The 14,587-nt window shown below is 34.7% G+C and overlaps 1 protein-coding gene across 16 annotated transcripts in view; it reads right to left on the reverse strand.

Moving 5' to 3' along the window:
• Positions 1-14,587, reverse strand: part of DOCK9 (dedicator of cytokinesis 9) — a 112,578-nt gene that overhangs the window by 57,009 nt on the left and 40,982 nt on the right. For all 16 annotated transcript variants that reach the window (XM_027880357.1, XM_027880354.1, XM_027880352.1 and 13 more), the window contains exons 3-8: positions 11,833-11,922; positions 10,152-10,234; positions 8,995-9,064; positions 5,100-5,195; positions 4,300-4,434; positions 629-803 (exon numbers count right to left, since the gene is read on the reverse strand). In XM_027880357.1, coding sequence (XP_027736158.1) covers positions 629-803; positions 4,300-4,434; positions 5,100-5,195; positions 8,995-9,064; positions 10,152-10,234; positions 11,833-11,922 — 649 coding nt within the window. The remainder of the gene's footprint in view (positions 1-628; positions 804-4,299; positions 4,435-5,099; positions 5,196-8,994; positions 9,065-10,151; positions 10,235-11,832; positions 11,923-14,587) is intronic.

Raw genomic sequence — 14,587 nt, forward strand, 5'->3', positions numbered from 1 at the left:
TTTCCCTCCCCATCCATTCTCAAGAGGAAAAATGCATGAGAGGACATCTAGACTACCTTTTTATCACCAAACTACCAACTATACATACACTGCACTCTTTACAGATATCTGTCTTAACTATTCAAGGGCTCTAACAGAAAAAATTTCTACACCCAAGCAACCTATTTCAGTACTTCAGGGAAATATTTGTGGTCAAAAGAGCTGTATCCAAATTTAACCTCCACACTGTAACCATAATTTCTTATTCTTCTGCCTATTGTGACCACAGAGGACTGCAGGTAGAAGAATTTTCAGCAGCATTTTACATATTTCAAAATAAGTCCCTCCTAAGTTTTCTTTTTTTCCTTAGACTGCCTCAGTCCTGATTTTACATTGTGGGTTCTACTTTTCTACACTTAATCAGTCTATTGTCTTCTGGACTTGACTCATTTGGAATCAAAACAGAAAAAAAAAATTAAAGCTAAAAGGGTCAAAACTGTCATCAGTTCAAACAGACAGAAAAAAAGCCTGTATTTTTCATGACCAAAGAAAAGAAAAAAATTTAGCCACAATAAAGCCTTTCTTTCCAAATTTGTGTATGAAAATGTGGTCATATAACTACATTAGCGCTGCTAGAAACCCTGCTTACCTTCGTGAGACTCTCCATTTCTTTTTTCTTGCATTGCAGCCTCAAAGTTAAGCTGAAGGATTTTGTTCAGAGTGTTTATCCACTCTTCCATTTCAAGTTCACTGTCAGCAGCTAGAAGGTAACTACTCTTGTCCTGCATCTTGAGCTCAAATGCGAACCGTCTGACTTTATTATTCTATGAGAAAATAAAAGATCTGTGTAATATCTTTACATACTGTCTAACCACAATCAAAGTTATACGTATTTCAGATATTTTATAAAAAAATACACAGTTTGATATTTTGAACAAGTGCATTGTAATTAGACTTTTTTGTCTCTGACATCTGACCTTCTGAAGTTATTTGCACCACCACCACAACTGCAAGTAGGAGAGATAAAAGCCCATTTTCCAGCTTCCCTTAATCATTCTGCATGCCATCACTTGAAAAAAAAAAACCCAAAATCCAATTTCCAAAAATCAATCCTTTATGTACCCAAATCATCTGGAAATGAAGCTAATCAAGATCTACTAAAGGAAAAAAAAAAAAAAAAAAAAAAAAAAAAAGCAAAAAAACCTCCATTAATATTTGAGTGACAAGTGTTTGCACACTGAGATTTTATACCAGAGATAAAATCATAACCAACATCAGTCCTGAACTGCTAGTCTTATAAATATACATGAAGTTAGGAATCAGTTCTTCCTTTATTCCTCAACCATTATTGTCATCCTTTTTGCTCTATGTAAATCAACCTTTCAAATGCTACCTAGCCTGACTCATGTTTCTGGGAATAAATCTTAAATGAAAATTCTGTATTATCATCAATTTCATTTTAAAAATTGATAATTCATTAGATAAACATTACAATAAAGAATGTTACAGACTTAATGGTTGGGGGATTTTTTTTTAAGTTAAATTAAATGCAAAATTATATTTTAGTTTCACTATACTTCAGATTTTTCAATTAACAGACTAAGTACTGGTTGGCAAGACAGTCAGCCTTCTACCAAAGATGAATTTCTGTTAAGAAGGATATGAACAAATGTATGGACTCCCGATCTATAGGCAGTCCTACCAGTAGAAATCAGTGCTGAAGTAAATGAAAAATCCAAAGAACAGTAACCTCTAATTTTCCCAGCATAAAACATTCACAAAGGTGGTACATATCACACTTCTCAGTTTTCACAAAACACTGAATTAGAGCAACTATGACTCTATATATGGCTGCATGTGTGAACAGTTACACTGTGCATATTATGCATTCCACATCTCTGATCAGAAAAGTCTCAATATACTTTAAAACAATAATCCCAACAAGATACAATCAAACCCAGAAACCCCAGAAAGTATTCTGGGAATTCCTGTTTCTTTATTTAAGTTTTGGGGGGAAAAAAATCCACCCAAACCAAAAACCCCAACCAAACAAAACCCTGCAATTACACAGATTCAGCATTCCTCTTATACAAGGACTGACAAAGGAGCATATTCTGCTCTATCTTCAGTGTCTGTTAGCGAAGTCAGTATTTTTCTCTTAGGCATCTACTGGCTTTGAAAAAATAATTAAGCACATGTACTAAATGAACTTAGAAACAAGAAATGCTATAGGAATGCTATAGCAATTTATCTCCCCTCAATGAAAAGACTTACTCTGAAACAAGTCGTTTCATTCTGAGAACAAAAACTTGTCAGCATGCCTACCTAAGAACAACTGTTTCTATGAATTCCATGTCAGACTACTCCACAGCACCGTGGCTACTTTATTTTCCTCTTCCGTTAAATGGGAACGAAATTTCTACCACTTTTCCCCCATAAGAGTTTATAGATGCTAATACAACAACAATAATAAGTAACAGTAAAACAATAAAATTAGATCAGCCAGAAAGGATACAGTATATAATACAAAATAATAAAATTACATGTCTGGAATAGGGTCACTATGTATAATATTTGATAGTTCAAAATATCATTTACTTGCTCCTCATCAACAATTCAAGTGAAGATAATAGCTATTTTCAAACCTCATTATTCTAGCTACTAAATGACTACCTGGTTTCTTAAAACTGAGCATTAATTGGTTTTGATTTTTGCATCTGATGCTGATTCGTAACTAGTCTCAAATTTTTACATGCAGTTTTGAAGACCAGATGTCATTGACGGTACTGTAAAATACAGTAGAGTGTTTGAGACACAAGCCAACTCTTAATTCTAAAGCATCCAAAGGACAGTTTTACAAACAAAGTTTACAAACAAAGGAAGCTTCTGGAAGAGTCTCAGGAAACTTCAGGTTCCTTGAATTGAACTGACAGAATAGAAAGCATGAACACTATGAAAGTATGTATGAGAAAAATGAAGATTTTCAGGTTTTTAACCCCCAAACCATAAAATCATAGAATGGTTAGAGGTTAGAAGGGGCCTCTAGTGGTTGTTTCATCCAACCTCCCTCCTCAAGCACGGCCAACTAGAGCCAGTTGGCACAGGATCATGTCCAGGAAGCTTTTGAAGATCTCCAAGAATAGAGACTCCACAGGCTCTCTGGGCATCTTGTGCCAGTGCTCAGTCACCTTCACAATGAAAAAATGTCTCTTGATGTTCAGAGGGAACCTCCTCTGTTTCAGTTTGTGCCAGTTGCCTCCAGCTCTGACACTGGGCATCGCTGAGCAGAGCCTGGCTCTGTTCTCTTTGCACCCTGCCCTCAGGTATTTATATACATTGACAAGACTATAGCAGAGTTTAGGAACCACTTTTTTGTTTATTGGTTTGTTTTAAAAACACAAATCAAACTCACTTCAGTGGAGTTGGCCAGAATTGTATCTCTAAGGTAAAACAATTTTTGCAAAATTGTACACAGAACTTGCAATATGGTTAAATTTATTACAGTTCTAAGATTTCAATGCAAATTGCCTATTAAAGATGTATCAAAAACATCACTACAATCCTTGGGGGAAAAAGATCCTCTGTACAGCTGCTGTATCTCTTTTTTGAAATCAAACAACTTTATACTAAAAAAAATTATCTAAGAAATACATTTTTATTAAACTTCGCCTACTTCCATGAAAGTTTAAAAAAAGTACTAAAACTCAAGGTTTTTTTCCAGGTATGCTGTGCTTAACAGAACAGTTACAGGCTGTACTATAAATACATAACAGAATCACAAGAAAAAGAAAAATAATCTTTTCTTTGGCACTTGCTACTGACAAACATTTGACCAAAGCCCTTAACTTTTTAAAATAAAGAAAAGCACAGAAAAGTAACGTTATAAAGGTCAAATGAAAGAATCTGGAAGGGTGACTGAATTTAATACAACTCCCACAACAAAAATCCCACACAAGAAGCTATGAAAAAAATTTTACAGCTCATGTTAGCACAGAAATTAATAACTGAAAGGAACTTCAATATTATGCTGTCATTAATTTGCCATGATTTAAGTTTGGGGTTCTTTGTGCATTTGCCTTAAAATCTGGTTTGATAAATACTTAACACCAACTAGTAATATATGTTCTTTTCAGAAAGATTTTAAAAATTCAGTCTCCTGCCCCTTGAAATCCTGTTCACTGCTTTTGCAAGATGCACCATGTTCCTCTGCATAATAGGCACTTATCTACATATAAAAACATTTATCTGTGTTTTGAAAGAAATTGCATTTACTATCAAATACAGAATTAACTGGAAACCAGGCAGAACAATTATAATTACCTGAACCACTCCCATGCATGAATCTAGAAATATTGATCCTTTTGGTTCTTTTGATATTTTTTCATCTTTGTAGAAATTGAGATTATAGGATCCATCACCAAGCTGGATTAAGTGGAAAAATCTTCTTTTAAATGACTAGTGAAAAAAAAGGAGGAAAGAAAAGCAGTTACAACACAAGTATTAACCATCCTCGTATTACAAAACCTGTAAGTGCTATTTACACAGTAGATAATAGAAAAAGAGCCTTTATTTACAAATAACTAGTCAGTATCCTCGGAAAATAAAACAGAAATCATTAACTAAAAGAATATTAACTTATGAATATCTGCAGCAGGATTGTACTATACAATTTGACAGTATTTTTGATCTACTGAAGGATATTTAAAACTGACTCTACAAGAGATGTTTATTGTGACAACCACAAAAACAATTAGAGTTTGTTTCTAAATGAAGAGGAAAATAACCCCCCTATATTTTTATATAAAAAGAGGCAATACAAACAAACAAAACCCCCTCCTCCTATTACACAGTCCCTTTCCTACTAACATCACACAAGGGTACAGTTAAGAAAATTTAACTTCTCCCACATATCGGATTTTTCATGTTTTTTTTTTCACGATTTATGTATAATAAAAGGATAGCAAGATTTCAGATATATAAATTACATAAAAGCTTCCTTCCTTTATGCCACACAATTTTTTCTAGAACTAATCCACATGCAAATTGACTTCTCAAAGGCACAGGGACATTTAATATTTCTGTTCAGTTTTTTATCATGCATAAGACATTCTTAAACTTACTCTCATTGTCACACTGATTGCACTATTCATGTTGCCTTTGTGCAGCCATCCTTGTTTTGTTATTCCACCCTTCTGAGACCCAAGAGATGCTGCATCCTGGAGATGAAGAAAGGAAGATGGGGGAAGAAAAAAAAAAAGTAAAGTTTTGTATCACAGTCTGTGTAGTATTTATCAAAAATTTCAGAAGTCACTTCAGAAGCTGGAATAACTACGTTCATAATGTAATGATAACGTACCATGAGTCCCTGCTGAAATTCCGTAGCTTTCTAATTATTTCATTTAAAGACCTGGGGGGAAATTGACCTAATCTAACTTTTAATATTTAATCTAGCCACTTATAGAGGCTTTCTCTATGGCCAGAAGGATGATCAAGCTTATAGATAGCTAAATGTTAGTCCAGATAAATCCGACTGAAAGAGGGGAATGAGGAAACACTTAGAACATTTACTTACATTCACTCTGTAAGCTTTTTCATACATTCTAATCTTGGAGCACATGAATTTTTACCTATTTCTATTGCCAAAAAGAACAATGTAAACACATGCCTCTCCAAAACTTCAATCGAGATTTCTCAAACCATTTTGTTTTATACGCAGTACTTCAAAGACATTACTTAAAAATTTACAGAGAAGTAAGTCTTGAATTCTTGAATTGGATCTGCCCTTTTACAGATCAGAATCAAAGCTTTATAAAGAGAACAAGATGAAACTTGGCAGCAAGGGCAAGTTCGCAAACAGTAGATCCAACGCATGCCTCACACATCACACCCACTGCCTGTATTCCACACCCATCTGCCAGCTGATGGAACTGAGTAACTGCATCAAAACCCCTAGGATGTCAATAACTACCAAAACCTAGCACTCTGCTATGAAATAAGATCAAGAAGCCAGATTTATAATTGCCATGGAATAAATATTAAATCACCAGTTCCAAGTAATCTTTTAGAGTACTCCCAAGCTGGCCTTACCATGGTTTCCAGTTGGCATAACCAATTTTGAAACAAAACCAATAATGAATTAGACATGTAGGAAGAGTTTCAACCAGCTAGAAGATAAATACTCCTGGTAATTTATTACCCAAACATAATAATATGAATTAGTTTTTGGAACTAACTCAAGGAACGTTCTGTAAAAAGTTACTAGGTAATTTGTTTACAGCTTATTTAGTCTGTCTAGCTTGCATATTCATATGCATATGCACATGTGAACTTCAAAAAACTGTGAACAGAAGGTAAAAGATGCATCAATCTGTTCCTTCAAAATTGATAGCTTGGCACTACAGAAGTTAGACCCATAAAGGATGACATGGTCACCAATTATCAGAGCATCTGATATAATGCCTCAAAAGCATAGACCAGAAATACTCAGTAAATTTTCATTTGCCTCAGTGAGTCTCACTGTTCAAGCAATACAGTGGTCTTGTTTCATATTTTCAAGTCATTAGCCCTCACCTCTATTGTATTACCAAGATAACCATTTTTCTTGTACAAGAATCAACATACAGAGAAAACTTGAAATATGGGGTTTCCAACTACGATTCTTCACCTGGCGCGAATTAACTTCAAAGGAAAGGGGGATTTAAAACCACCTTTACGAGCGTGAGATGATGAGTAGTTCATGAGTTATTGTCAAAATTTGGCACAAAACAAACAATGCTTATCTGTAACTTCAAAAACCAAACATAGGATCACCTGACATTACAAAAAATCCTACATTACCTGTGTAAATAAAAATTAGGATTTAGCTCTCTTAAGACTCTCTTTTCAATTCCCAGTCTCTGATGTGCACAGTTTCCCAACTCTGCTGAGCTGCATGCTGTTTTCTAACAATAAAACTGATCATCATTTGGGTTTCTCCAGTTACACCATCTTTCTGTCAGGCATAATTCCTGCCTACAGAGCCAAAAAGCTACTGAACCTTTCCAGCTGACCATCTGTTAATACAAAGGAACCCAGAGTCCAGTTGTTAACACATGACTCTTACACTGGAATCATACTTCCTGTTCCCAGCTGGTAAGGTAATTTCCTCACTTTTATCATAACTGCTGCACACTGTGTTTAAGTTTTTTTAATTATCTTTCCCACAAACTTGGCTCCAAAGTTTATTTCAACAGCAACTGTTTCAACAAAAACAATCCTGTATCTTGATCACATACGAGATTTAAAGATTCCGTTTACAAACATCAACCTGATGGCCTGATAGCCCAAAATAGTTTTAGATAGGTAATTCTCTCCTTTTTAATGATGTATGAATAAACTAATCCCTATGTGATTTTCCTCCAATTTTTATTCACTTGTAGCTTCTTGTTTTCGACCATTCTCATAATAAATCAGCTTTCTTCAAACACAAACAAAAGTGAAACAAAAAGAAGACCAAACAACTTTCAATCTAAGCGTTGCATCTGTGCTTTTTGGCATAGAGAGATGTTAATGTTTGAAAGAAAAACCTCTTGCATTAATTCTTCCCTTGATGAAAGAATTTATGGTCTTCCCCACCCTATTGTCCCATTAACTTCCCTTTTCTTCCTAGCATGCTTTTTTCTTGTGTTTATGCTTCAAGTTCCTCAAAGAGCAGCAGACCTGTTCTCCAGTGACTGTGCTTTGCAAAGAGATACTCCATTCTTGCCTGCTCTAACAGGAAACTGGGCAGAAGGAAACAGGAAGTCCTTTCCACTTGTACTTCCTAGTAAAATACATATCACTTGCTAATAGTCAAGTTACAGTTTTTCAGTGTTTAACTAACTCTAGCCATAAGTATATTTACTAGTAACTATTAAAGTCAATTATATATTAATTTAATTTTTTAATGTTTAACTCACTGTCCGCTAAAACACTTATGTTGTCAGAAATAGTGTCACAGTAAAAAATGCCAAGTCTTTTAAATTTCAGTAGAGCAGAAATCATCACCGTTGCCATCCTACAAATAGGAAGTTTTGGATACAGATGCATGAAATTATTTGTCCAGATATCACAGTGCAGATTAATAGCAGCGCTGGATAAATGGTATTCCATGACTATCTGTTCAGGCATCTATCTACTCAGATGAATTCCTCAAACTACTTCTTCAGTTTTAATCCTTTTATTTCACGTGTAGCAGCTTTCAACAGTAGGAATTTAGAAGCAAAGTGATTGTCAACCACAAAAAAGAAAAATTATTTTAATTCTTTTTTGAGAGGTAAGAATTCAAGTACTTGTAAGAAAAGAAAACAGTGGCATTGAAGCACTGTGTTTTCAAACAGGGTGTGGTAAAAAAAATAAATCACAAAAAGAACAGAGGCAGTTGCTGAAAAAAAAGTCTTTGTCATTTGAAATACACTTGAACATTGCTTGAGGCTATACATCTCTGGTTTCCCTAAGCCAATGACAAAAGAGGAAATACTTATAGTTTTAGCCAAATTTTCAAGACTTTGTTTCCATGATGGCTCTCCAGCTCTTACCCTATAGTCAGATTTGTGACAAACTAATTTTAACTCACCCTGCATGCTATACCGCCATGCATATTTAAGTGCATGTGCTGTCACGTTGGAACACATGCACCTATGATTTCACTCAACTTCATGATTAAACCGCACGAAACATTTATCTCTGTAAACCTCTGTTACACAGACACAGTATAAGACACGATAGATTTTATGAAAGCTGAAGGATTATACACCACCAAGTATTAAAACTCCAACTTTACAATCTGTCAAAACTTCTATTCACATGACAGATCTCAGGAGAACAAGGGTATTTGAAAGGAGACAGATAAAATAGCTAATTTGTTTCCCAACACAGTGGTTCAAACTAATCTCTGTCTCATTTACTGACATTAACACTTAACCAAACTCACAACCTCTACACACTCAACATTCTTTAACGAAAACTTGAGAATGTAAGGAATTATGATTATCTCACCTCATCTTTATCTGCTTCTTCATCCACCTCATATAAATGAACAGGAAGCTTCTCTGATTTGGTCCCTTTACTAGGAAAGAAAAACCTTCTGAAGTACTAGGAATTTTGTGATTAGTTACACATTTTACAGCAGCAAAAATTAAGATATTCTTTTCCTAACTGAAGAGGAAAAAGCACAAGACTAATTAAGTAAAAGCACGTACTTTTTGTTAAGTATATTTCTTAGCAATTTTCCTCATTTTTACATCTGCCCACAGTCTTTCTTTTCTTCTGCTTGTATCACTGTCCTGATGTGCAACCAAAGAGAACAAATGCTTTCTCACTCTTACTCCACTCCTAATATCTTAGGAGCAAGAATTCATACCTGCAACCATTGGCTCCTTGCAGGACAATGCATTTATTTAAATTCCTATTGCCTGTTGTGGTTTCTATTAAGGGCAAGTAAAAACCAGGTACTGACTTGTACAAAACCTGTGAGGGTATCAGAACTACTCACAGAGAAGGATAACTGTTTCTTAACTGATAGGTGCAGGAGGGCAGTAAGGGAAGACACATTTCCCAGAGCTGGAGTATTCATTCTCAAACATTTTAAATTAAGTTTCTAATCTCTAAAGTCTCCCTAGAAAATATGGAAAAGGTATGAAAAGATTTCTCTAGCAGATGGTTTGGAATGTCTGTAACAGATGTAGATTATGCTTTTACTTTGAATCATCTTGTGAAAACCTGCTCTAACCATCTTGGTTATGTTCTATTCCCTGAGCTCCTATAGGGAGTTCCAAAAGCTGCCTTTGAAGCTATGAAAACAGGATATTACCATTTTAGTTTCATCTAAACATTAGCCTGTTTTAGTTATCATACTTAAAATCACATTGTCAATGATACAGTGTCCTGTTTCGACTTGCCTATTAGTAAGGCAATGTTATTATAGATACCTTTCCAGAAAATGCTTTAAGAAGACTTTACGGTTCAAGTTCATCAATATAAATCCCAGCCAACAAATCCTTATCATCTCTACTGACTATTAAACATTAAAATAGCATATTTCAGTTTACATATTACATGTATTAATATACTTCTGTAATAAATAAGTTTATATTAAATACAGTTAAAGTTCCTTCACAAACTCAATTTATTATATCATTAGATAACATACTTACTTTGGAAGCTGTCGAAACTCTCCTGAGTAATCTTCATATCTATAGTTAACAACATGCCAGTCTGAATTGTAGGTTTTGATGCACTGTTTTAATGAAAACCAAATATCAGTATTAAGTGGGAAAGGATTAAAGGTATTCACTAGGCACAACGCAAGAAAACCTCCTAAAATATGACTGTTTATGAACTACTATGGTTATATGTCAACCTCTGAAAATTCTCTACACTTTCTTTCTTTTGCCAATAGCCTAATGCAATATAGCTTTTTGGAACAAGTTATATGTTTCAGCAGGATGTTATCATCTGCTAGACATGTGCTTTATAAAACCAGAATATGTTGAATGCACTCAGCATCTGGATTAACCATCTTCAGCAGTCCAAAAAGTTAAAGCAGCATTTCACTACAGCTGAAAATGCAACTGAGCCTTCAGAAAACTCCATTTCAATTTCACATGTACCAACACAGAAAAATAAAAACATCTTTTCCTTAAATTTATAGTTCTAGCGCAATTAAATTAATATTTAAGTTTAAGCTCCACGTTTGCAGTGGTTGAAAAGCAATTATGTCATTAAATTGTGATCTAGATCACAGGAAATACCATTTCACTCCACCCATATTGTTACAACATAAAAGTACTGATTTATCTTGGCTTTGAACAAAGTAACATAAAACTGACAAAATCTGTTGACAGAAACCATTCCATCCAACATTTTATGTATGTTACACAAATAAACCTACATGTACACTAACACAGCATCTAATAAATCACAACTATTTTCTTTATATTTCAAAATACAAGCTTAATACTTGCCAAGCAATTGGTTCTGAAGAAATTAACTACATCAATTACCTATGACATTCCTCCCTTCTTGTCCATCCCCTCCAATTTTATCTTACAAATGTTTAGGTTAGGTATAAAGGATATGTATCACTGTGAATAAATCACTTTGAGGTAGATTCAGCTATTTTGAACTCCTCCAGTTTTACTGGAATTACATCAGACATTTACTTGTTTTAGATGTTAAAATATCAGCTTAAAACATATCAGTAAAAAAACAGTAGATAACAAAAAAAAGACAAAAATTTTAAACCTTTCATTCCTTAAAGGCTTCCACAAGACCCTAAATGAAATGGAACCTCAAAGAACCAAAGGAATGACAACATAAGCAAAGAGTTATGAGAAACTTTAGGCAGTCATAATGAATTTTGGCCTCTTCAAATTTTATAGTTATGAATACGTCTGTTCCAGCAAACTGTACGTGATTATTATGAACAAATTAAGAACGGCTGGCGTGAGACAACCTGACACTAAAACAAGTCACAACAATTTATTCACGATTTATTAGTATCGCAATATCCCACATGGAAATCGTCCATGTTCATCTAGGAAAGCCAAAAGCATAGGGAAGGTGGAGGAGAAGCATCTGCAAGGGCCAATTATGGATACAAAATAATTCAAAGCTAACTGCTAACCCTTCTTTTCCAGCCACCAGTGGAAAACACTTCTAGGTTTCCCTGGAAATTTTCCCTTGAAATCATTGACAAGTAAAAGGCAATAAATATTTAATTATTTTTCAGGGCTTATTTTTCTGTTTGTTTTTAAAATAGTAAATGGAGCAGAAGTAAAACAATTCAGGTATCATATTGTTATCACACATAGCCATATGCAATTTCAATTTTACCTCAGTTACAAACAAGCTTTGAGCTTCCTTCTCTGCATTTTCAGGAACTGTTGAACGAATGTATCGACTCTGCCGTTGCAATAATGCTGTCTGGTAGACAACAAAAGCAATTAATGAAACTTGCAACTAAAGGAAAGATGACAAATTATGGCAACACAGTTATATCTAACAGCAGAAAACTTCCTGTGAACATGCTGTTTCAGAATAGCCAAGTAATGGGAGTATACTCCAGAAAGGATCAGATAAAATATGGAAGGAGAAAACTTCACCTTATCGTCAAAAAGAAAGGGTGCTTAAGAACATTACCTTTACTTATCTCTGTTGTTGAGAGTTTGATCCATAAGGTGATTATTTCTGTCATTACCAAAGCCTCACTCTATTAACTGGGGAGGGTATTTGAAGGTAGAATATTCAATTACAGTAAAGATTGAAAGGGAAAAAAAAGTCATCCCACAGTCATGGTCAAGTTATTCATCTAGTCCAGAACACTGAAAAGTGACAATGCCAACTCCTCGGATGGGAGAGTTGGGGAGGTAGTAAAAGCAGAAACCATGAACCCAGAAATATTTCATGGGACCAATAAATCTTGCACTGTACAGTTAAAAAACAAACAAACTCCCCCCCCAAAAAAAAAAAAAAAAACTGCAGGGAAATATTCATTTATATGCTAACAGCTTTTAAGAATGAAGTTTTCTAAATTCTAGAAATATATTCAACCTGTATTGAGTTTAATGTATTTGTTTTCACAAGCTATGGAAAGAAAGATTTCTACTAAGAGTAGTGAACTACCATAAGAGCTAAAGGCCAGAATATCTAGATACTCTTCTCAGCTTGAAATAGTCTGATATTTGATAGGAAATGGTTTATAGTTTATATAATATATAAATAATATATTACATGCAGTACAATATATTTTCTGTAAGCATACAGTTATACTATGCTTTTCTGAAAAAAAATTATTATTTTAAGAAAAAACAGAGACTCAGGTGGCATCTTCCTAGGCACATTTCAGGGGAAATCCATGAACTTATGAATGAATTTTAACACTACAGGGAAATTTGGTAAAATTGGACTAGCTGTACATACTTTTAAAATGTGTGCTGCTGTTACCCTGCTACACAACTATTACTATAACAGTAAAGGTTTTTTTCCTAGTTCTTTGCACATAAAAATATTTTTTCTTCAAGAGCAATGACAGACCAGAATTTGATTTGTCAATTTTGTTCATACTAGTAAGCATCTTAATGCATGCCACCTCCTCCTCAGCTCATCCGTCAGCTGCAGCAGTGCATCAGAGAGACAGGAAATGCAAGGAATGAGGTATTATGATTCAGAGCAAATTCCGAAAAATAATTACTAAAGCAACACCACATCAACATTTTAAAATCAAGCATGCACATATACACATACATTGTATTCCAAAAGAAAAATTAGGAAGGAAGGATAATTTTCTCTACAACTTTCTTCACAACTACATTGGCTGAACTGTTCAATAGAAGTGAAACATTTCATCTCTCTGGGTTTGAGTGATCATTTGATTTATGGTAGCATGAGGAACTACAAAGTGTTTGCCTCATGCTCTCAAAGAAGATTTAAAAAACCCTTTCAATTACCGTGCTGCCAAAACTAAGGAAGATTGCTTTTAACGCGAGCCACCATCAAACACATTACTGAGGCACACAATTAAAACTCTTTTACTGATATTACTAAGTGCATCCCAGGGATTTAGTATGTGTTGAGGTTTCAGAAAAGGTCACAGCAGCAAGAACATTTCACCAAGTCAGCTACTAGAAACCTGATGGAATATGGATAGTGAACCTGTCCACAATAAGTGCAGACTGTGATGGATATTCTTTCTGTCACAAGGTCATGTGAGACTTAAAGGTACTGTGTTCCACAGAAGCTCATGCTCAAGATGCAGTGATAGAAATTGTTCTAAAAGACTTAATGGAAAAGATGGCAGCTGTATGAGAGGTAATGCACTTAAAACAATGATGCGTCAGAAGCAGCTTATCACTTATATGGGAGGTGTCGGAAGCTGTACTATAATTTCCAAACTACATTGAAGCCTTGATTTAGAGTAGTTGTCTAAAGACTCAAGGAAAAACACAAAATTAATTTTAAAGGAAAAAAGTCATTAAGAAATTTCTTCGAACATTTAAAAATTGGTTATTTGACCAGTTTACTTGAAGGTCTCTTTAAAATGAGAACGTTACTTGGACTCTTTTTTGCTTTTCTTCTACTGAAGATGTGCCTTCTCATAGAATGACCTGGATTTAGTTTCATTCCTGCAAAGCTGTCATAAAATCTATTTTCAGAAGTACTTAACTTGTACTAAATAAAAGCCAAGAGCTTTAAGTGCAAGTGTGTTAAATCCATATGGCTCAGACCCAAAAGTAATGAAGGTCTAAGCTATGCACCAAAATGCCTCAAAAATAACACTGGGATAACTTCGTAAAGGCAAATTTAATTTGGGTGGAATATACCCACATCGTATTTGCTACAAGTTAACTTAGCCTGTATTGGGATTCTTCGGCAGGACAAGGCGGAATGGATTCAAACTGAAAGAGGGCAGATTCCAATCCTGGTAGTGTTCAAGGCCAGGTTGGATGGGGCCCTGAGCAACCTGGTCTAGTGGGATTGTCCCTGCCCATGGCAGAGAGGTTGAGACTAGATGATCTTTAAGGTCCCTTACAACCCCTCAACATTCTATGATTCTGTAAAACCTGTAAATATGATTATGGGAAACTGCACA

This window comes from Empidonax traillii, unplaced genomic scaffold (genome assembly GCF_003031625.1).
Source record: "Empidonax traillii isolate 1590-97213 ecotype Southwest subspecies unplaced genomic scaffold, ASM303162v1 scaffold68:size1967880, whole genome shotgun sequence".
Classification (NCBI taxonomy): Eukaryota; Metazoa; Chordata; class Aves; order Passeriformes; family Tyrannidae; genus Empidonax; species Empidonax traillii.